Source organism: Sus scrofa, chromosome 6 (assembly GCF_000003025.6).
Source record: "Sus scrofa isolate TJ Tabasco breed Duroc chromosome 6, Sscrofa11.1, whole genome shotgun sequence".
Lineage (NCBI taxonomy): Eukaryota > Metazoa > Chordata > Mammalia > Artiodactyla > Suidae > Sus > Sus scrofa.
This window is the reverse complement of record NC_010448.4, coordinates 9,957,151-9,978,536: the sequence shown is the minus strand read 5'-3', so window position 1 is coordinate 9,978,536 and position 21,386 is coordinate 9,957,151. Positions and strand designations below refer to the sequence as shown.

Sequence of the window (21,386 nt, the reverse complement as noted above, 5' to 3'; positions counted from 1 at the left end):
ATACTTAACACGTGCTAAGATGGCTGTGTTCATTGATCTGACCTCAAAAGAATAACTCTAATAAAGGGGGTGAGAGGCAACTTTGGGAGGTGATGGGTACATTTATGGCCTTGGTGATGGCGGTGGTTTCATGCATGTACACTTACCCCCAGCTCACTGAGTGGTAACCATTAATTACACACAGCTTCTTATGTATGTATACCAATGATACCGTCATACTCTTAAAAATAAGGTATACCTTCCTACCTTCAAGAGACGTAAAAATAAAAAAACAGAAAAAGTTTAATGGAGGAAGTGAAAACTAGCCATAACGCTACTGCAGAAATAGCCGCGGTGGTTGTGCTGACACACACTCATTTATTATTTATATTAACATATATTCTACATGGATGTGACCGCACGGAGTATACAGTTACTTTTTTCCTCAGCATGTCAGTAAGAATTGTTAGTTCCCTTAACCATCCTCCTCCTGATGGACAAGTTTTGCTCCAATTTTTTTCCCTTTTAAATATCAAATCAGAAATAGTGACTCTTCAATCAGTGAGGGGTTTACCCATCAAGCTTTGTTCAGGTTCCTTCATTTCGCTTCTTTTAAAAGGCTGTTGCTACCAATAAATATAAGGGAAAAAAAATCAGTGAGTTAGCCTCCCGTTCCTATATAAACTCTTTATCACAGTAATCAGCTCATGGATAAAGGGGTGTGTCTCCTTTTAAAATTATGGCAGCTGATAAATGATCACACGTTGTTAGAACAGCACCGTTTCACAACCCCCGAAAAATGTATGGTCTGGGCAGTCAGTGGCTATCAGGAAAAGAGGCCAGGCAGCCACTGTGTGTCTCTCAGAGGACACACCAGAACCTGTGGTCTGGGCAAAGGAATCCTGTGAGTCTGATCAAACCTCCTACCAACTTGGAGGAAATACAGAGCACAAAGGCCATGCAGGACGGCACCTGCTGTCTGCAGAGCACAAAATCCAGACAGTGGGAAGAAATCACCACCAAACAATCTGGGCTTGCAAAAGGAACAACAACAAAACAGAAGGACAACCTACGGATTTAAAAGGACTTGAGAGGACGTATTTTTTAAATGGACAAAACAAAACTATGGTGCCTAGGGATGTACAGTTAGGCGAAAAACTCAAGAAATGCAAGGACGTGATCACTCTCAAAGTTGGGGTAGACGAGAGGATGTGGGGGGGTCGTCTTGAGACTGGGACAGAATACATGGGGGGTTGTGGAGATGTCCAGCAAAGTTCTATTTCTTGATCTAAGTGCTTACAAACTAGGTGTTTGTTTTGTGTCGCTTTCTACATGTGTTTTATTTCATAATTTTCAAAGAAGTTTAAAAAGAAAAAAATTAAGGGTGTTACGACCTGTCTTGGGTTGGAGAGCCACAACCCTCCCGCCCCTCCCGCCCCCCACCCCTGCCCTGATCATTTCATGTCCTTCCCCACCTTAGAATGCGAGTGTATTTGGAAGGAGCACCATTGCAGGTGTATTTCGACATTGCAGCATTGCAGAGTCAAGTTCAAATGAGATCATAATGGACGAGGGTAAGCCCTGAATCCAGTGTGACTGATGTCCTTACAAGAAAAGGAGAGACCCAGAAACACAGGGAGACTGCCAGAGATTGGAGGGATGTGATGCCAAGCCAAGGACACCAGGCATTGCCAGCAACCCCCAGTAGCCAGGAGAGGAGCATAGAAAATATTCTTCCCCAGAGGCTTTCATAGGAACTGATCCTTCTGACACCTTGCTTTTGGACTTTTAGCCTCCAGACCTGCGCAAGAACAAATTCCTCTTTTTTAAAGCCACATGATTTGTTGTTCTTTGTTCCAGCACCACCTAGGAAACCAGTACCCTACCCAGACATCCCCATGCGTTCACATCTCGTAATTTTTTAAAAATTGAAAAGAATGATCAATTTCCCTGTAGACTGGGTGTGATGTGTCAAGGTATGATTGCCAGGTTCTAGTCCATTTACTCCGTTGTAGTGCTCGCCAAGTACGGTTTTATCTCTGGACTTCCTTTTTTTTGTTCATGGCCGCACCCACGACATATGGAAGTTCCCAACCAGTGAATGAATCCAAGCCGCAGCTGCGACCTACACCAGAGCTGCAGCAACACTGGATCTCTAACCCACTGCACCAGGCAGAGGTTGGAACCCACACCTCTGCAGTGGGCTGAGCTGCTGCACTCGGGTTCTTAACCCACTGTGCCACAGCGGGAAGTTCTTACCTCTGTTCTTTCTTTTCACCAGACAGGTTTGTGATTCTTTTTTTTTTTTTTTTTTTTTTTTTTTTTTAGGGCCACATCCACTGCATATGGAGGTTCCCAGGCTATCGGTCTTATCAGAGCTTAGCTGCCAGCCTACACCACAGCCACAGTGATGCCAGATCCAAGCCATGTCTGTGACCTACACCACAGCTTACAGCAACGCCGGATCCTTAACCCACTGAGCGAGGCCAGGGATCAAACCCTCAACCTCATGGTTCCCAGTCAGATTCGTTTCCACTGCACCACGACGGGAACTCCAGGTTTGTGATTCTTAATTCAAAGATATGAATCCCCACCAGCCCTTGGGTCACACTAGATCCTGCTGCGTTTGCAAAATGAAACCAGCCTCCCACTGCATTTCCAGCATGCACCTCTGCTTGTGGTTTTGTTTTTTTTTTTTCTGCTCACATGGCAATAAGATCAGGCTCATTGCACCGTGGGCTTCGGGTTGCCTGAGTAACCTGTTGATTCTCACGTCTGCGCACACATCCTATGACTTCACCTCCACAGAGATCTTCCCCTCAAACCATAAGCAGATGAAACTCAGCTGCTGGCTCCTTTGAGGGGCCACAGAGAGACAGTGAGTGGCTTTAACAATTTTCTGAAGCTTTCTGAATGCAGCGAGCAGAAACCAAGTTGTTTGATGACTGCACAAGCGCACACAACCAAAGCCGGAGTGATTCCTTCTCAGTGGCCCCAGAATGAGAGGATCTGTAGCTGTGTCTCTCTCCCACTTTCCCACATGCAATAGTATTTAAGCCGCAGGCCTATTTAATAGGCACTATCCAGGTATTAAAATACCCACCCTCCCTCTTAAAGGGCTGATTTTTCTAATCTCTTGCATGAGTCAGCCAACCACAGAGCCTGACTCATGGTGGGGCAGTTGATAGTTATCACATAAAGCACAATTTAAGTCCAGGGGTCTAAAACCACAGAGCCCCAGGATGTGAAGGGCCTCTCCATTTCTGCATTCTCAATCAGCAGTTCTAGGCGGAGGCCAACACATCACTTTTTTACAGCCGCGCTTCACTTCATGATTTTGATCCAGGCAGCCTTCGGTCCACACTTGGAAAAAAACCTGACATAACCAATAGGTGTTTTGAGGTCAGAGGCCATGCTATATCCTGTTGCCAACCACCTGCTCCAGACCAAGCATCCTTTCTGGCCCCGGGGATGGAGGAGAACCCAGGCTCCATGGGCACGTCCCCAATCAAGGTGTCATGGGGTCTCACAGTAAGGCAGGTGTCTGTGCTTGAACGTGAGGGTTGGTCTCAGCTGGAGGTGATTTTGGAGGGGCTGTTAGGCAGTGTCCGGGGGCATTTTCATTACTCAGTGCTCCAGGCATCCAATGAGTGGAGCCCAGAGATGCTGCTAACATCGTGTGATGCACAGGACATCGCCCCCTCCCTCCCACCAAGAATTCTGATCCAAAAGTCAATGCTTCTTTGAGAAACTCTTCGATAGAGAATGGAATAAATGTTACACCCAAGGACCAAGTGCGCAAGTGCAGAGAAAACAACACATTCTGCAGAGTTCTCCGAGGCAGGGCCCCGCGTCCTGTGGCCTCCCTCCCTCTCCACCCCCTGCCCCCTCCCTGGCTCCATCCCACCTCCTCGCGTCCATGGCAACAGCCCGTGAAGCCCGGGAGGTACACAGAGCTCAGGTGGAAGCCTTGGGGTCACCATATCCCACTGCTGGACCGCGGACAAGCCACTTAGCCTTGTGAAAACTTAGCCTCATCTCATCCCTCCCGGAGCAGCAGGGACTCAAGAAGAAAAGGGAGATGATTTGAATGTATGCTTAATTGACAGTCTGACAAACGCCCACTTATCTCACCAGGCTGATGGGAGGAAATGAGATCAGGCATAGAAAGGTGCGTGGCTTGGTGACAGCACCTGCTGAGCATTCGTCATGTGTCAGGTGCTGTGATGACAACATCCCCCACCGCCTCCCGCAGGTACCGCCTCTGCCTGGTCCTTTACATTTACCTGATTTTCCCACCCAGCTCTTTCCTTGAGACTTTCTCCTAATATAACCCACAGGCACGTGGTGACTCTCACATCACTGTGGCGCCAGGTTCAGAGCCTGTAACCCTTCCTTGCCTTCCTGTCTAAGATGGGGCAGGGCGGGGGGGGGGGTGGATCCACAAGAAATCCCCCCTTCAGTCAAAGTGGGGGAGAACCAGCTTTCTACTGGGGCGCTTTGTTTTCGAGATGCCTCTCACAGGAACACACTCTTTTATCTCCACTCCTTGCTTCAGAGCATCCCACAGCCCCAGGAGACTTGTCCCAGGCGTATCTCCCTCTGTTGGCCACCTCTAATTTTGCCCCCTAGGCATCCTAGCACTTGTCTAAATTACAGATGATATCGTCAATGTTTATCTCAGTTCCCTTGGGTTCTAAAAATGCCCCCCAAACACCTGCAAACAAGCCCTTTCTCTGGAAGCCTAAGGAAAGGTCACTTTTGCTTTCTTTTTTTTTTTTTTTTTTTTCTTTTGGCTGCACCCGCGGCATGTGGTAGTTCCTGGACCAGGGGTTGAACCTACACCTCAGCAGCGACCAAAGCTGCTGCAGTGCCAACACAGGATCCTTAACCCACTGTGCCGCAAGAGAACTCCCACCTCTGCCTTTTAAATTGTACTTTCCTGATTGTCAGAAGGTCTGGCTGTCATCCTTTTGAAAAGGTAAGAACTGTCAAGACCTTGAAGAGTCTTACAGTTGTACCCCTTTTCCATAACTCTCCTGAGTGACAGTTCCAGGTGAAAATCTTCAAGCACTAAGGATGGAACTGTCGGCGATGGGTGAATGAATAAAACCAGTAAGATCTGGAAGCAGAGGAGTTACACCCTCAGTAAGAAAGAGAAAGCAGACATCAGAGTCTCTCTCCCTGGTTGGAGGATTTTTGCTAAAGGATTCGAAGCAAGACCCAGGTGAGACTCTATTTCGTACCTGCCACTGGCATGTGCAATTGCGGGAGCCGCAGGAACTCATTATGTTGTAACCCATTTCCAGCAGCCTTGAGGACCTGAAGCAATTCCAGAGGAGTCTCAAAGTATAATCACTGTCACCATCCTCAGGGCTCTTCGGCTGTCAAGGACTCACTGTCTGAGCAGAGCAGTGTTTCCTGAGATTATTTCTATGTCCTTCTCTTCAGCTGAGTCACCAACTTCCACGTGACCTTCAAGTGTCAACCTAAAAGTTACTTCCTCCCAGGGGTTTTCATCCTTCTCCCAACCCCAAATGCTTCCTCTTCTGTGCTAATCACACTTCAAACAACTCTCTTACAGACAATCAACAGATATTTGTCTGCAGGGAACAGGGATCATCTCATGCGTTTCTATCTTCCTCCCCAGACCGCACTTGTGTTTTACACGAAGCATCCACGGAATGTCCCCTTCACCTCCACTTGGCCATCCAAACTCAACTCGGGGGAAACACCGTTTAAAAATAAACAAACGAATATTGGAGACATTCACTAGCTCCACCGCTCCCCCCCCCCCGCAATCTTTTGCTTTAGTTTGCAAGACAATTGGATAAGAGAATATTATTTGGCTTGATTATGGATTGCAGATTTCTGCAGAACATTCTGGCACTCACAGCACACGGAAGTTCCCAGGCTAGGGATCAAATCAGAGCTGCAGCTGCCAGCCTTTGCCACAGACACAGCAACACCAGATCTGAGCTGCATCTGCGACCTACACCACCACTGCGACCAACACCAGTGAGCAGCCCTGGATCCTTAACCCACTGAACAAAGCCAGGGATCGAACCTGTGCCCTCATGGATACTAGTCGGGTTAGTTACTGCTGGTTAGTTATGTATTCCTGTTACATACATAACAGGAATTCCTGCCTTTCTTGATCAAATATGTACCACGGTCATGAGGAGTTCAAATTAGCAAAACACGGAACTGGAGTAAACTGATGCACGTTCTCAGTGTAAACTATACTCTGGATTCAGCGCCAAGCCATGTTCCAGGAGCTGTGTATGGAGTCATGGTGGAAACAGACAAGTCCTCTTTGTCCTGAGGGAATTGCACTTCCGCTTATTAAATAAGCTAATCATCATGAGACAAGTTTCCTGATCTAAAAAACGTGTTCCTGATTTGTTTATTTCACCCCAGTGGATCGCCACTCACCAGGGCTGACCCTGTCCCATTGGTTCATGCTTCAACCATGTCCGGGAGCATTCAAGTCAGTGTTCAGGCATGGCCCCTGGGGAACATGTGATTGGCTGAGACTCTGTTCACAGAGGAGCAGTAGTTGTGGTCATTCTTATTTCTGTCTATGATGGAACGAGGAGAGGTGGGTTCTGGAAGCCACGGAACATGATGGTGAGCCAGCATCTACAAGATCCCCTGCCTTCGTGAAGCTGGCAGTCTTATGGAGACAGAGACTTAATCTCAAACGAGATGGCCACTGGGTGATGCCAAGGTGGCATTGGGAGAACGTGGATCGGGGATGGACCTGGTTGGGAAGATCAGGGAGAACGTCTCTGAAGCAGTGAGACTCAAGCTGAGATGTAGAGAAGGAGTAGGATGTTGCTAAGACAAGAGGCAGAGAGGACCATTCCAAGCAGGGGGAGCAGAGTGTGAAAGGAGGGGCTTCAGAGAAGCTGGTGGCCATGAGGACAGAGCGAAAGGGACTGTGGAACCCCCCCCATCAGAGGTGGTGTCTTCAGTTGACACTTCGCAAACTTGTGTTAAAGGTTTGTGACATACATCTTCCTGTTACACCCGAGCTTCCCTTAAGAATGAAACTGACCATATGGACGGGGGGGGAAAAAAACCAATCCTCTCTCCTGGCTTAGTTTTTGAGAAGGTTACTGAGAAATTATTATACATCAAATCTGAAATGAGTCACTTAATTGCTCTTCAGAGATAGCCTTTGCAAGATATTTATCTAAAATTTGTAATTACTTCAATAGAGAATATGCAATTACCAAAAATACGTACTACTGTACATTTTTATAACAGCATTGTTCTTCAAAATAATCCGTGTTTAATGATTTTTTTTGGGGGGGGGTCTTTTTGTCTTTTTAGGGCCGCACCCGCGGCACATGGAGGCTCCCAGGCTAGGGGTCTAATCAGAGCTGCAGCCTACACCAGAGCCACAGCAACGCTAGATCCGAGCTGTGTCTGTGACCTACAGCACAGCTCATGGCAACGCCGGATCCTTAACCCACTGAGCAAGACCAGGGATCAAACCCACAACCTCAGGGTTCCTAGTCGGATTCATTTCTGCTGTGCCACGACGGGAACTCCTAATGATTATTCTCCATTGAGCCTGTACTCTGCTTTCCATACAAGTTACTATGAAATATCAACTTTGCACATAACAAAATAAACTGTTTAATTACTTGAGAAAAAAAAGAAAGAAAATGAATGTGGGACAAGAGGCTGGGAAGGTTGACTGGGGCTGTTGGTACCACAGTTCAAAGGGCTGGCAAGGATGCAGGTGCCCACAGTAAATCAGACCAACCCGCACTATCAGTTACCTTCTACCTGATTGGTCAGTGGCTTCACACTTGCGCAGTGAGGGTTAACAGTGCTTGGTCTTTGCTGGGGGTGTCATTTAACATTTTGCAATATTCGATTTCCTTTTGAAGGGTGTGAGAGGCACAAATTCATTAGGTGCAAATGATATCACCTAATAACCCAAGCATTTGGCTTGTGCCATGAATAGTCATAAGCCTAGCCACCTAAAGTGGGGAAAAAAAATAAAGGTGGATTATTCCACGGATCTCTGTGCCTTAATTTAGACGATAAATTAAAAGCTCTGAGAAAGAAGAAATGAGTAATACTGTAATTAAGAAGCACATCTACCAAAGTCGTCTCTGGAAGATGACTCATTAACACTGTTCATCTTTGGGAGGGATGCTTAATATCCGAAATGAGTGTTGGGGAGTTCTCTTGAGGTGCATCGGGTTAAGGATCCAGTGCTGTCACTGCAGCAGCTCTGGTCACTGCTGTGGCTCAGGTTCAATCCCTGGTCCAGGAACTTCCACATGCCTCAGGTGCAGGCAAAACACAGTGGATGTTGAAAAGTAACACATTCATTGCAAGTAGACTTGGACTCTGGAATTTCTATGTTCTGTCAATTTAGCTACGGGAGTCCAATGTGAGTGAACCCGAGACTTTGATCTACAAGGAAGAGTGACTGAGAGAGGAAAACGTCAGGGACCATGGATTGAGCCACTGGAAAGGCAGAGAAAAGACTCAGACACAACCTCTTTTGGGATTTGATGCAAGTGGGTCTTGGCAGTAATGCAGGGCATGGATTGGGGTGGGCATTTAAAGAGCCGCTCACTCTCAGGGTCATTCAAACGGTGGTTAAGCACCCAAGAGTGAGGGCCTCCTTAAATTTTGCACCCTAATCACCTCTCTTGCCTCCTCCTGGTTCTGGGCTAATAAGTTCAAAGGAAGGAAACAGTAAGTTGCTATTTTGAGAGAATTATCTGCTTGACCAGAGAACAGCCAATGAGGATGGACAAAGAGAAATTTTTAAGGGGCCATTGGTGGGAACTCCAGTTTAGAAGAAGTAAGGAATACTCAGAGAGTGAGCAAGAGGGAAGGGGAAAAAGCCAGACTGTACAATCTGTCTCAAGCAAGCACAGTCCTTTTTCTCTGGGTACTTAAGTGACTGTCTTTTTAGGGACACACCCATGGCATATGGAAGTTCCCAGGCTAAGGGTTGAATCAAAGCTGGAGCTGCAGGCTTACACCATAGCCACAGCCACGTTGGATCCAAGCTGCATCCGTGTCCTACACTGCAGCTCATGCCAAGGCCATATCCTTAACCCACTGAGCGAGGCCAGAGATCGAACCCGCATCTTCATGGATACTAGCTGGGTTCTTAACCCAGTGAGCCATAATGGGGAACGCCCTGTCTGACAGAATTGTAATGTGACTTTTAAATTTTGTCGTAGCCACAGTCAGAAAAGTAGCAACAGCTGAAATTAATTTCAATCATACGTTTTCATTAATCCCGTGTATTTAAAATGCTATCATTTCAATACGATAAGATTGTTAAGGAGATGGTTCGCATTCTTTTTCATTATGATTAAGTCTTTGAAGTGGGCTGTGTGATTTCATACCCCAGGGTTGGGACCAGCCAGGGTTCAAGTGGCCGGCTTGCGGCCACTGCATCAGGCCACGCCGGGTCCACCAGACTTTTCTCTTCAGTGCCATGGGGAAAGCTTCCAAGCAGAAGAGTGCCTTAGGAAAATCTCTCGGGCAGCCACAAGGGAGACCAGTAGCTTTCTGGTTGCTGTCACCATCATCTTCTGGGCACTGTCACCTGCCCAGGCGCCCGAGTTTATAAACTGGTAACTTGGGAGCCAAATTCCTCTTTTCAGACTTGATCCTTTGACAGTGTGATTGGAGGAAGCTTTGGGGGTACAGATTGCAGAAGCCCTATCCTGGCTGTTTCCAGATTCCTGAAAAGGGCAAGCGTGGCCTCTCTCAGTTCCCACGTGGATCCCACACCACTCAGACAGGGCCCTGTGACAGACCCCTGAGATCTGCCATCTTTGGGTCCCTCCTCCATTGAAACTGTGATGCCAAAACTCACCGAGAGGCTTGAGGTACAGATAAGAATGAAGCAACCTATTAAGATGCCTCACGCTGGGCCTCATTAAGAATTGATCAAAAAATGGTAGTTGCTTTCTCTTTAAGAGTTGTCATAAAAGGCTTTTCACATCCCCAAGAACAGCCCAAGAGCTCAGAAACTCAAACAGCATGACTGGGCATCAGAGTCCTAACCCTTTCTCCACCCCCCACAGAAGGAACTTCAAGGAGTCAGTTCATTTCAATAAGAAACATCCCCAAAATATGCAGCTTAGAGCCAGCCCCACAGGGAACTTCTTTCTAGCATCACACTAAGCTTTAACTGCGAAGAAGACAGCTTTTCAGTTTCTCTGGTCTCTACCTTATTGGAGAAGCAGTTTAAAAACTATTCCTAATCTCCAAGGAATTTCCAGGTGCTTGATGACTTGGTAGGGCCATAAACAACTGCATTCTGGGAAGCCATTATGTGAGAATCAAAGGAAGCAGCACTGTCTGGGAGGAACTGGGAAAAAGCATCATTTTTTTTTTAAGTTATTATGGTTCTTTATTTTTTTAAATTACAGGATAGTTGATTTACAGTGTTTCTTCAATTTCTGTTATACAGCGAAGTGACCCAATCACACACAGTTCCCTGTGCTGTGCAGTAGGACCCCATTGCCCATCCCGTCCGAACGTAACAGTTTTCCTGATCCACTAACCCCAAACTCCCCGTCCATCCCCCCCCACCCCCGCCTGGCAACCACAAGTCTGTGACCTGTTTCTGTTTTGTAGATAAGATCATCTGTGCCATATTTTAGATTCCATATATAAGTGATATCAGATGGTATTTGCCTTTCTCTTTCAGACTTACTTCACTTAGTATGAGAATCTCTTGGTCCATCCATGTTGTGCTTTTTTATAGCTGAGTAGTATTCCATTGTATATATATACCACCTCTTATTATATTTTTTATGATTTTTTCCATTATAGTTGATTTACAGTGTTCTGTCAATTTCTACTGTACAGAAAAATGACCCAGTTTTATATATATATAGACACATATATATATTCTTTTTCTCACATTCTCCTCCATCATGTTCCATCACAAGTGACCAGATATAGTTCCCTGTGCTATACTGCAGGATCTCATGGCTCATCCACGCCAAATGAAACAGCTTGCATCTATTAACCCCAACTCCCAGTCCATCTCACTCCCTCCCCCTCTCCTTTGGCGACCACAAGTCTGTTCTCCATGTCCATGAGTTTGTTTCTTTTCTGTGGAAAGGTTCATTTGTGCCATATATTAGATTCCAGACACAAGTGATATCATACAGTATTTGTCTTTCTCTTTCTGACTTACTTCACTGAGTATGAGAGCCTCTAGTTCCATTCATGTTGCTACAAATGGCATTATTTTGTTCTTTTTTATGGCTGAGTAGTATTCCACTGTGTATATGTACCACATCTTCTTAATCCATTCATCTGTCATTGGACATTTAGATTGTTTCCATGTCTTGACTATTGTGAATAGTCCCACAATGAACATATGAATGCATGTATCTTTTTTAAGGAAAGTTTTGTCCAGATATATGCCCAAGAGTGGGATTGCTGGGTCATATGGTAGTTCTATATTTAGTTTTCTGAGGTATCGCCATACTGTTTTCCATAGTGCTTGTACAAATTTACATTTCCACCAAGAGTAAAGGAGGATACCTTTTTCTCCACACCCTCTCCAGCATTCGTTACTTGTTGACTTGTTAAAAAAAAAAAAGCATTAGTTTTTTAGCTCTGACAAATCTGAGTTCGAAGCACAATTCTGTTACCAAAGGAAAGGTAATCTTTGGAAAACTGCTCATATCTATGAGCATCAAGGCACTGATCTGTAAAATGGGTATAATATTTATCTGGCAATGTAAGAATTACATATTCAAGGTATGAATGCATTAGTTATCTCTTGCTGCATAACTAATGATCCCTAAAACTTCTTGGCTTAAAACACCATTTGTGATCTCAGTTTCTGTGGGTGAGGAATCTGAGCAGGGCTTAGCTGGGTTCCTTGACACAGGGTCTTTCCCAAGGCTGTGGTCTCATTCCAAGGCTTGAGTGGGGAAGGATCTGCTTCCACGCTCTCTCATTGGCTGTTGGCGGGATTCAGTGCCTGGGTGTCAGTTCCTCATTGGCTGTTGGCTGGAGTTCCCCCTCCGTTCCTTGTCATGTGGACCTCTCCATAGGGGCAGCCCACAACATGGCACCTTGTGTCATCAGAACAGGAAGGCAAGAAGAGTCAGAGAAAGAGAGAGACTGCGAGAAGTCACAGTCTTGTATGACCAAATCCTGGAAGTGACAGCCCATCACTTTTGCTGTGTTCTGTTGGTTACAAGCAAGTTGCTAGGTCCAGCTCAGATGCACAGGGAAGGAATCACACACAGATTTCAGTACCAGGAGGTGGCTGAAACCCATTTAAGAAGCTGTCTGCCATGATATTTAAAGATCCTCAGTCAATAGCAGCTGTTGTTTTGACCAAATACGAAGGCACCTGGAAAGCCACGTTCACCAGAGAAATTGAAGAAATCTCCTGCATTACATTTCAGGGTCAGGAAATTTAACCAGCCCATGACACAATCAGTCTCCAAGAGGTTGACTCTAACCAACACTAGGTTAAACAAAGACCGCATTTAAAGATAGATTTGATTTATAACATGTCACCAAAACAACAATGTTTGGACATTAGGACTAAAAGGCACCTGTTTCCACTACATAATGTTTTATCATATATTCCAATCCCTTTCTAGGTATTTTAGGATGCCCATGTTTTTATGGGGATGAAAATAACAATATGCTACTCGATTTTCTCATTTAACAATATTATAAAGGCATTTAATCCTACTCTGCATTCTTTATTGTTAGCACTTTAATAGCTACATAACATTTCCATCCAGTAGATAAATGTAAGAGCCATGGTTTACTTAACTAATCCCTTATTCTATGATATATAAGTTGCTTCAATGTTTTGCCGTTAAAAGCAATGCTGTGATTGAGTGTCTTGTGTGTGGTAAGCTTTTTTCCCTGTAATTTGAATTATGTCTCTAGGATAAAGTCCCAGAAAAGCAATTAGAATACGTTACATTTTAATGGCTCTGTCAAGTTTTTATTCAAATGAGAAGATGGCTTTGCTTTTTATGTAAGCAAACACCATTCCATCCGCCCCAAACTAAGTTCTTCAAAGGCAGACACCCTAGCTTACTTAAAAATTTTTAAACCATAGCCTCTAGCCCATAAGCAGCACTTAGGGAATATTTGTGGACTGAAATGAGTGCATAACAAAAATATTTAAAAACCTGAGGCTTCAGTAAAAAAACATTTCAACTAGGAGTTCTCTGGTGGCGCAGCGGGTTAAGGACCCGGCATTGGCACTTCAGTGGCTTGGGTCCCTGCTGTGGCATGCGCTGGATGGCTAGCCCAGGAACTTCCACATGCCACGGGCGTGCACCCATACCTTCCACCACCGCCCGCAAATACTTCGACTAGATCTTTTTTTTTTTCTTTTAAGTCAAGAGATGTTGCGTTTCCATGTAGATATCACGAAGTGGTGTGGAAGACACTGTGCAAGCACTGGCATTGTTTCCATTTCCTTATTTTATTTAATCCTCACAGCACCCCCTAGAGGTCATTCTCCATACAGCAACCGAATGAAAGGCTCAAAGCTTAAATCCGATTACATAGGCACACTTGCTTTATTTAGAGGGACCCAGGAGGCAGCTAAGTACTTGTCTGACAAGCTCCCCTCATTGGCAAGGAAACAGAAGGTACTCTTCCACTGGATAAAATATTACATCTGTGGAAACTTCTACTTAAAAGAAAACAAAATTTCCAGGAACCATGGGAATTTTCCTCAAAGTAGTTCAACCTGTGTAATGGATCATTTTAAGCAAACTACGACCCAGGGTTATATAACATTTAGATAAGCAGGGCAAAAATGACCCTCGAAAAAATAATTTCATTGGTCAAAATTTACTCTGGCTAAAGTGCCCTGCCACTCTACAGCGTGTAACTCTCGGAACTCCACAGGACCCGCCTCCCGTTGCTGGCTTTTTGTTGTTGTTGTTTTTTAAAAAAATGTTCATCTTTTTATTTCAGGAGCTATCCTTCTCATTTTCAGACCCAGGAAGTCAAATTGCTTGCATAAGATCAGAGAGCCAGAATGACAACCCGAATTTATTTGCACGCGCCATTGGAAACCATCGCTAGCTTAGCTGCTAAACTTGAACCGCAGCGCCCCCTGGTGGGCAGAGGGTGGCTTGGCTTTTCCAGGCCCTCTTTTTCACTTGGGTGCCATCTTACCTAAACAGCGCTTCTGTTTTTCTCTCCCTCTCTCTCAGGTGAAGGAGGCCATGCAGCGGATCCACGACCGAGGCAATATCGGCAAATTAATTCTGGATGTAGAAAAGACCCCGACTCCACTGGTGAGTCAAAAGCAGAGGGATCTGTTCAGTTCAAGATCAGAGTCCAGCAGGTGCAGGCACAAGAGGGGGGTGGGCAGGTGGGGTGGACGGAAGTGCAGACAGGGGTCCGCCGGCCAGGGCTGGCGGAGGAAACCAGAGGTAACCAAATGAATGCCCAAGTGAGGGACTGGTCACAAAGGGGATGAACACTAGGGAGGAAAGGAAAATGCTTGGGGAAGAACGTTTCAAGAGCAATCTGACTGTAGTCAGGAGACGACGGAAACCACGCCCCACGTCTCTTACACCTGCTCACTCTTGGCTGCCACGAGTGGAAGGGATTCCTGATAAAACAGAATAAGTTCACATTCAGATGCCCAAAGTAATGACGCCGTCTGCTTCCGAGATGCCCCCCGATGGTTCCATCCCTTTGGTTTTCTTTTATCAGGATGATACCCTTCCATGCAGGAACCCCACCTGGAGTGAAGCATGTCACACTCACATCCCAGACACTCCTGCAAGGGTCTTCCACACAGACTTCCACCAAACTGCCCGGATCCAGAGCCCAGCGCTGAGCCCCTGTGCATGACCTGGGCAATTTCCTTTGCCTTTCTGGCTTCAGCCTCCCATATCTGCAAACCGGAGACTGAGACATTCTCATAAGCCCATTAAAATGGCATGCATAAAACACTGTCTCAAACATACAAAGTTCTAGGAAAGATTTAACCAAGAAAATACTTAGGAAGGGTGTTTTGGTTTGTTTTCTTGCATGTGTAGTCTCGAAGTTGCATCAGTGGTTGATAAAAGAACTCAAATCCTAGGATGTTGTAGTCCAATGAGTATATTTGCTTTTTTGTGTGTCTTTTTGTTTTAGGGCTGCACCCACAGCATATGTAGGTTCCCAGGCTAGGGGTCGAATCCCAGCCTACTCCACAGCCACAGCAACACAGGATCCGAGCCAAGTCTGCGACCTACACCGCAGCTCACAGCAATGCCAGATCCTTAACCCACTGCGCGAGGCCAGGGATCGAACCTACATCAGATACTACTCAGGTTCGTTAACCACTGAGCCATGATGGGAACACCAATGAGTATATTTTCAATGCATGGGTTTTGTAACTAGGATGTGGTCTAGGTATGACGGCCGTTTTAGGGAATGAAGGACGATTTAACGAGAGGATATTTTCAATGTGTGACTAGTAACCATATCAATATGGTTTTTTAAATGTTTACTAAGTTCAGGAGTGGACCAGCAAATGTTTGAAGACAGATGAGGGATCAGGGTTAGGCTAGGATCCCAGGTCTTCTGGGCATCTGTGTTCTGTTCTTTAAACACATGACCAAGTCTATTGCAGCTGCATCAACAGAGGGGGCGTCTAGAGCCCTCCCAGATGGCTTGTTGCTTTCAAGCAGAAAACAGCTGCTCCTGGCTTCCTGCTTGTCCATCATACATGAGGTCCTGCTGGGCTGTTTGACCAGAGCAGGATTCTCAACAGAGCAGGACCTGAAAAGCCACCTTTCGGAGAGAGGGCCCAGGACCTTCCTTGGCATATGTCGTTGTTCTTGTTCCTGAGTATCAGGAGTGCTCTTACCCCCTGGGACCTAGAGATGCTGCAGAATGGGCCAATTAGATCTGTGGTACTTGGAGTGTCTCTTGGTGGGAGGGGCCTCATCCCATCTAGATGGAGATCAGACTTGAAGGAGAGAGAGCAGATGGTCAAGGTCAATTTCAAGGGCTAGGACCAAACGCGAGAGGACACAGCACATGGTCAACGGGAACCTGTTACTCCCCACTCGGTAGGTATTGGCAAGCGGGCAGCAAGAGGCTCCCACAGGCACCTTCTCCTATCAGAAGGGCCCTGAATCCCTGAATCTGCCCAGCTAAACCCACGGCAGGGCACACGCCCTCCTCTGGAAACTCGCTGGGCTTTGAGACATGGGGCAGCCTGCTGGCAGAAGGTCATTGCTGCTCATGGCTCTGGATGTGGACTTGCCGGGAGGCCCTGAGAGCATCTCTTATGCATGGGGCCTTCTCTTGTTGAGGCTGGACCAGAGGAGAGCTGGGCTCATCTCATAATGCCTATGGGGTCAGAGCAGCCATGGGGCTGCTTCCTCTAGACCCCATGGCCTCAGGGGCAGCCCTGCTCTGGTCCTGGCCATCTCACCAGTGCCCTGGAGAACAATGACGACCTCTGCAGGCTGCTGACCTCTGCGGCCCCACAACTTTTTAATTCCATCACTAGTCTCCCTGTGCGCTGCCACAGAACAGAACTAATGGCAATAGTTACAACTATGGCTACTGCATGGTTGTTGAGAAAAGGGGGGGATGGGCATGAGTCACCGGGTACCTTGGTGGATATGGAATATATGCTAATAAGGGAGAGCTCTCACAATTATGCATTCATTATTCTAAAAGTATGCACTGCATACCTAGTGTGTGTCAGGCACTGAAGCAGTTGCAGAGGACACATCTGGAAGGAAGCAGGAGACCAGGTCATCACCCTTGTTGATACAGTTGCCATGGTGGAGCAGGGGGACATCAGTCAACAAGCCATCCATACATGGGGCACTGCAGCTCTGGGTCTGTGCCACAAAGAAGGGCTCACAACAGGGGGGCAGCTCCCCTCAGGGAAGTCTGGGAAGGCTTCTTTGAGGATGTGGCTGAGAGCTAAAGGGAAAGCAGGCACTGAGCAGACAGGAGGGTGGAAGGCTGGTGCTCCAGGGAGAAGCCTGTGCAGCTGCTGGGAGGGGAAGGTCCAGTTCCAGGTCAGACCATGTGGTGGTGGTGGCGGGGGGGGTGGGGGAGGTGCTGAGATTCAAGGGCTGATTCCTATTTGTATGAGGAAGTGGTGAGAGCAGGCAGGGAGGGACCTAGGTTAGGGGGATCGGGGGTTCCGGATAAATGACCAAGATCAGGATCCAGGAACAAGAAATCTAAGGCATCGTTTATAAAGGGGCTGAACATGCATAGGACTAGGATGGTTTGAACGTATATGTTTGGAATGTCATGTGCTCGGTAATTTGCCAGGTGCTCCAGACACACCATTTCCCTTTGTTTCACTTGGTTCTCACGAGAACTTTATAAGGCAGATGGGTTTATCCCCATTGCAATGATGCAGGAAATGGAGACAGAGAGGTGTGACAGGTGTGACAGGTGTGCCAGGTGCTGGTGATGATAGGTAGGTAGATGGACGGAGGGATGAAGGATGGGTGGATGAGTGGATAGACAGACAGGCAGACAGACAGATAGGCAGAACTAGAAAGAATCCACATCTTCACAGAAAGGACATTCCAGCGGGGAATGTAGACAGCAGAGCAGATAAACACACATTTGTTACTACTAGCCTTCTGGCTTGTAAGAAGTGACAGCGGCAGAATTTGAACCCTGACCAGCCTGTGCGGTGGATGCTGTCAGGGCCTGCTCATGCCCCTTGGCACTCCCGTTGCCCTGCATGCTGGTGGTGTCCTGCTGGCTCCTGCCCCTCTCTGCCTGAGAGCCTCCTCTGGCCATGGGAGATGCTTGGGCTACACACAGGATGGGCCAGAATGCCAGGGAGATAACCCACCTGAAGTGCTCCCTGCCTCGTCATTACTGTGGGGCAATCGAGATGTGTGTCCCTCACTGCCTCCCAGTGGGCCCAGCAAGACCGAGCCCCAGTTGCTCACGGCAGGAGCAGGGGCTAAAGATTCATACATCCTGTGCCAGCTTCTTCACCTTTCTCGTCTCCTTCCCTTCCTCCTGACCAGGGCCTCCCGGGCGCATCTTCCCAGTTCCCAAAACCTGTGCTCAATGCTATCTCAGAGTCTTCCTGGGGTACCCCACATAAGTCAGCTGGGACCATACTTTCTTCCTGGGGAGGCAGGTGACCTAACGCTCAGCCCTGGAAGAAGTCCTTTCCACAGGGTTCCAGCAGATGCTCAGAGCAGGTAGGAGACAGATGGCGGAGCCCTCTAAAGAGTCCTCTTGAATTACAGATGGCCAATGACAGCACGGAGACCAGCGAGGCAGGCGAAGAGGAAGAGGACCACGAGGGGGACGGCGAGAACAAAGAGAGGATGCCTTTTATCCAGTAAGCCCGGGACCCAGGCAGGAGGCTGTGAAGGATGCTCTGGAGGAAGAGGAGCCGGCTGAGAAAACTCTTCCGTGCCCCCGTGAACAAATGCTGTAGTCCAGTGCGTGTTGTGTTTGTCTGCAGTCAGCTGAGCTAAAAAGCTGTTGATCACTGTTGTTTCTGAAATTAAGTGCCAAGCCCACCCCGTGCAGTATTACGTCCCTCCCACTCTGTGTGTTTCCCTGCCCCCGCCCCATTTCCAAACCATCCATCCTTGGGTCCTCTACAGTTCTAGAACAGCCTTGCAAACTCATCCCAGGCCACAGGTCCAATGCTTAAGAGACCAGCCAGGGGCAAAGACAGGATTGGACTGAAAGGTGTGATCAGGGGGCGCCATCCAGGTCCTAGAACTTTTTGCTGCCAGCCACCCAGGCTCCCAACAAGAGCACCTGCCAATGTGGCTGGCAGAAAGAGGGCAGGCCAGGAGGTGGTGCCATGAGCCAGTAAGTTTAAGATCTCTTCAAGGAGTCCTTTCCTTCTTCCCATTGAAGAGGCAACCTCCTGACATTCATTTGTTTCATGGTCGAAAGGCTTCAGCCATCCTTCTCTCATCCTCTGATGCTTGATCCCTTCGCTGGTTCTTAACCATAAACATAGGGAAAGCAGTGTGGGTTTTTCAGGATAGAAGATGGGTCAACAGCAGAAGTGTGAGGACCAGCCACAGAGGTTCCGCCTCTGAAACCACATCTCATGAGCAGGCTCCTCTCTCCGCCTTATGTATTTCATTTGAATGTTAGGAAAAGGAGTTCCCGTCGTGGCGCAGTGGTTAACGAATCCGACTAGGAACCATGAGGTTGCGGGTTCGATCCCTGCCCTTGCTCAGTGGGTTAATGATCCGGCGTTGCCATGAGCTGTGGTGGGGGTTGCAGACACGGCTCGGATCCCACGTTGCTGTGGCTCTGGTGTAGGCCGGTGGCTACAGCTCTGATTGGACCCCTAGCCTGGGAACCTTCATATGCCACAGGAGCGGCCCAAGAAATGGCAAAAAGCCAAAAAAAAAAAAAAAAAGAACGTTAGGAAAACTCACCAGGAGTGGGATTATTTCAGAAGTCAGCATTGAGGCTTGCCTGTGTTCGTGCCATGCTATTGGCATGGCGGATGAGGCTAGTTTTGTTTCCTGGTACAGAACAGCCACCTGCACCTTGGACTCCCCCAAAGACCTCCTTTGGAGACCATACTGGGGGGGGGGAATCAGTGAGTACCTCTTTTTCTTGCCAAAGCACTCTCCAACCAGTAACAGACTCTAGTGATACAAAAGGCTGATGTGTCGTAGCTGAGGCCGAAGGCGCGCTCCTCTCCTCTGAGATCTCAAATTATGGTGCAGACTTTTTGCAGGGCCCTGCTTGTTGGGAATCAGGGACCAAACTACTTGCTGGCATCCCCGTGATTAACTTTCCAGCTCCCACACTCCGCCCCTGTGCCATGTGACATGACTTGAGGTGACCAGTTCCTCTGGAGGAAGAAAACGAGGCTCAGAGTCTCCACGGGGGAGTGGGTGGGGGGTGGGGGGTGGCTGGGGTCCCTCATCCTCTCCTTCCGGTATTGCTGTCCCAGAGGGTGGACGCCATCACCACCAACGAGGCCAGAGACTCAACTGCACTCTGGAGGATCTCCGAGGGTTCCTACATTGCCCAGGCTCTCCACCAGTGAGTCTTAGGGTAGACCCCCCCCCCACTTCCCCCAGGGATGGCAGTGAACGCATTTCAGCGATTGCCTCTTTTCCTCCCTCAGTCCGTTGGAAACAAATGTCACCCCATCACCCGTGTTCTGTTGTTTCCTATCCTAAGCTTGTGCTGATGACGGATGCGTGCCAGGTATGTATCTGAAGGAGGTGTCTCCTCACTGTGAAGGTGCATATGAGCCGTGAAGACGGAGCAAAGCGTGTCTGCAAGGAAGACACTGACCTGAGGGTCCTTCCTCGTCCGGGACGCGCCAGCATTGCCATTTAGAAAGACCACATGCAGGCTATACACACCCTACCCACACACACCCCCAGCACTTTCACTAAAGGCTGTATTATTGGTCATGTTTCTCCCATAACCAAGCGGCCAATGAGGTTCTTAAGAACCGCTAGCCAAGTGACATTCCTGGTGAGCTGGACAGAGACGGCATTTTTTTGGGCTGGGGGAACAAAAGACCCACTAGGCACATCAGGGCTCTTCTCCAGGGGAGAGGGAAGGCTCCATTCCGAACCCAGCTGACCTTCGTGATGTCCAGAGGATGAGCGTGAGAAGACATTCTTCTCCAAATCTGTTTTCTCAGCGATAAGGTGAGGACAATACTCTTAAGTTAGGCTGAATAGTCCAAGAAAACCCTGTGTCTCCTTAGGATGCAGAAGTAGAAGACACACTAGAGTCTGACCAATAAGATCAACTTAGGCCATGAAGAATAGGGAAAAAAATAAAATGTCCAAATTAACCCTTCAACACATTCTCCTTTGAAGCATCGTCTTTGCTGTCACGTGGTTGGTTTTCTGAGGGAAGGGTCGAGAGTGTCTCAGGTTGCCTTAAAGGAACTGTGAAGGCTTCTCTGTAACTTCAGCTTGGTGGGAGTGAACGGAAACATTGTCTCATGTATTTGTGGCTTTAGAGCTTTTGTTATATTGTGCCTACAAAGCAAATTATGTTTACATAAAAAATATAAATAAAGTATTCAGCATAGCATAACCTCGCCTGGCATACGTTCCCTCACATCAGCAGGTGTGGGGAAAGCAGCCCCATTCTTAAAATGCAAAAAATGGGCGACGACAAAAGAAAAGAGAAAACACAGGTCTTCAGAGAACACATCTTCAGAGGAGAAACTAAAGGCTACATAGCGAAAACAGGAGTTGAGATGAAACGATATTCTGGAGTTCCCGCTGTGGCACAGTGGGTTAAGAATCCAGCTGCAGCAGCTTGGGTCCCTGCAGAAGTGCTCCATCTACAGCCCAGTGCAGTGAGTTAAAGGATCCAGCGTGGCTGCAGCTGCATCTCATATTCAGTCCCTGGCCTGGGAACTTCCATATGCTGCAGGT

General features: G+C 47.5%; 1 protein-coding gene across 1 annotated transcript in view; it reads left to right on the top strand.

The window, feature by feature from the left end:
• Positions 1–21,039, top strand: part of VAT1L (vesicle amine transport 1 like) — a 163,046-nt gene extending 142,007 nt beyond the window's left edge. The window contains exons 8-9 of the mRNA XM_003126850.6: positions 14,202–14,285; positions 18,237–21,039. Coding sequence (XP_003126898.3) covers positions 14,202–14,285; positions 18,237–18,335 — 183 coding nt within the window. The 3' untranslated portion in view covers positions 18,336–21,039. The remainder of the gene's footprint in view (positions 1–14,201; positions 14,286–18,236) is intronic.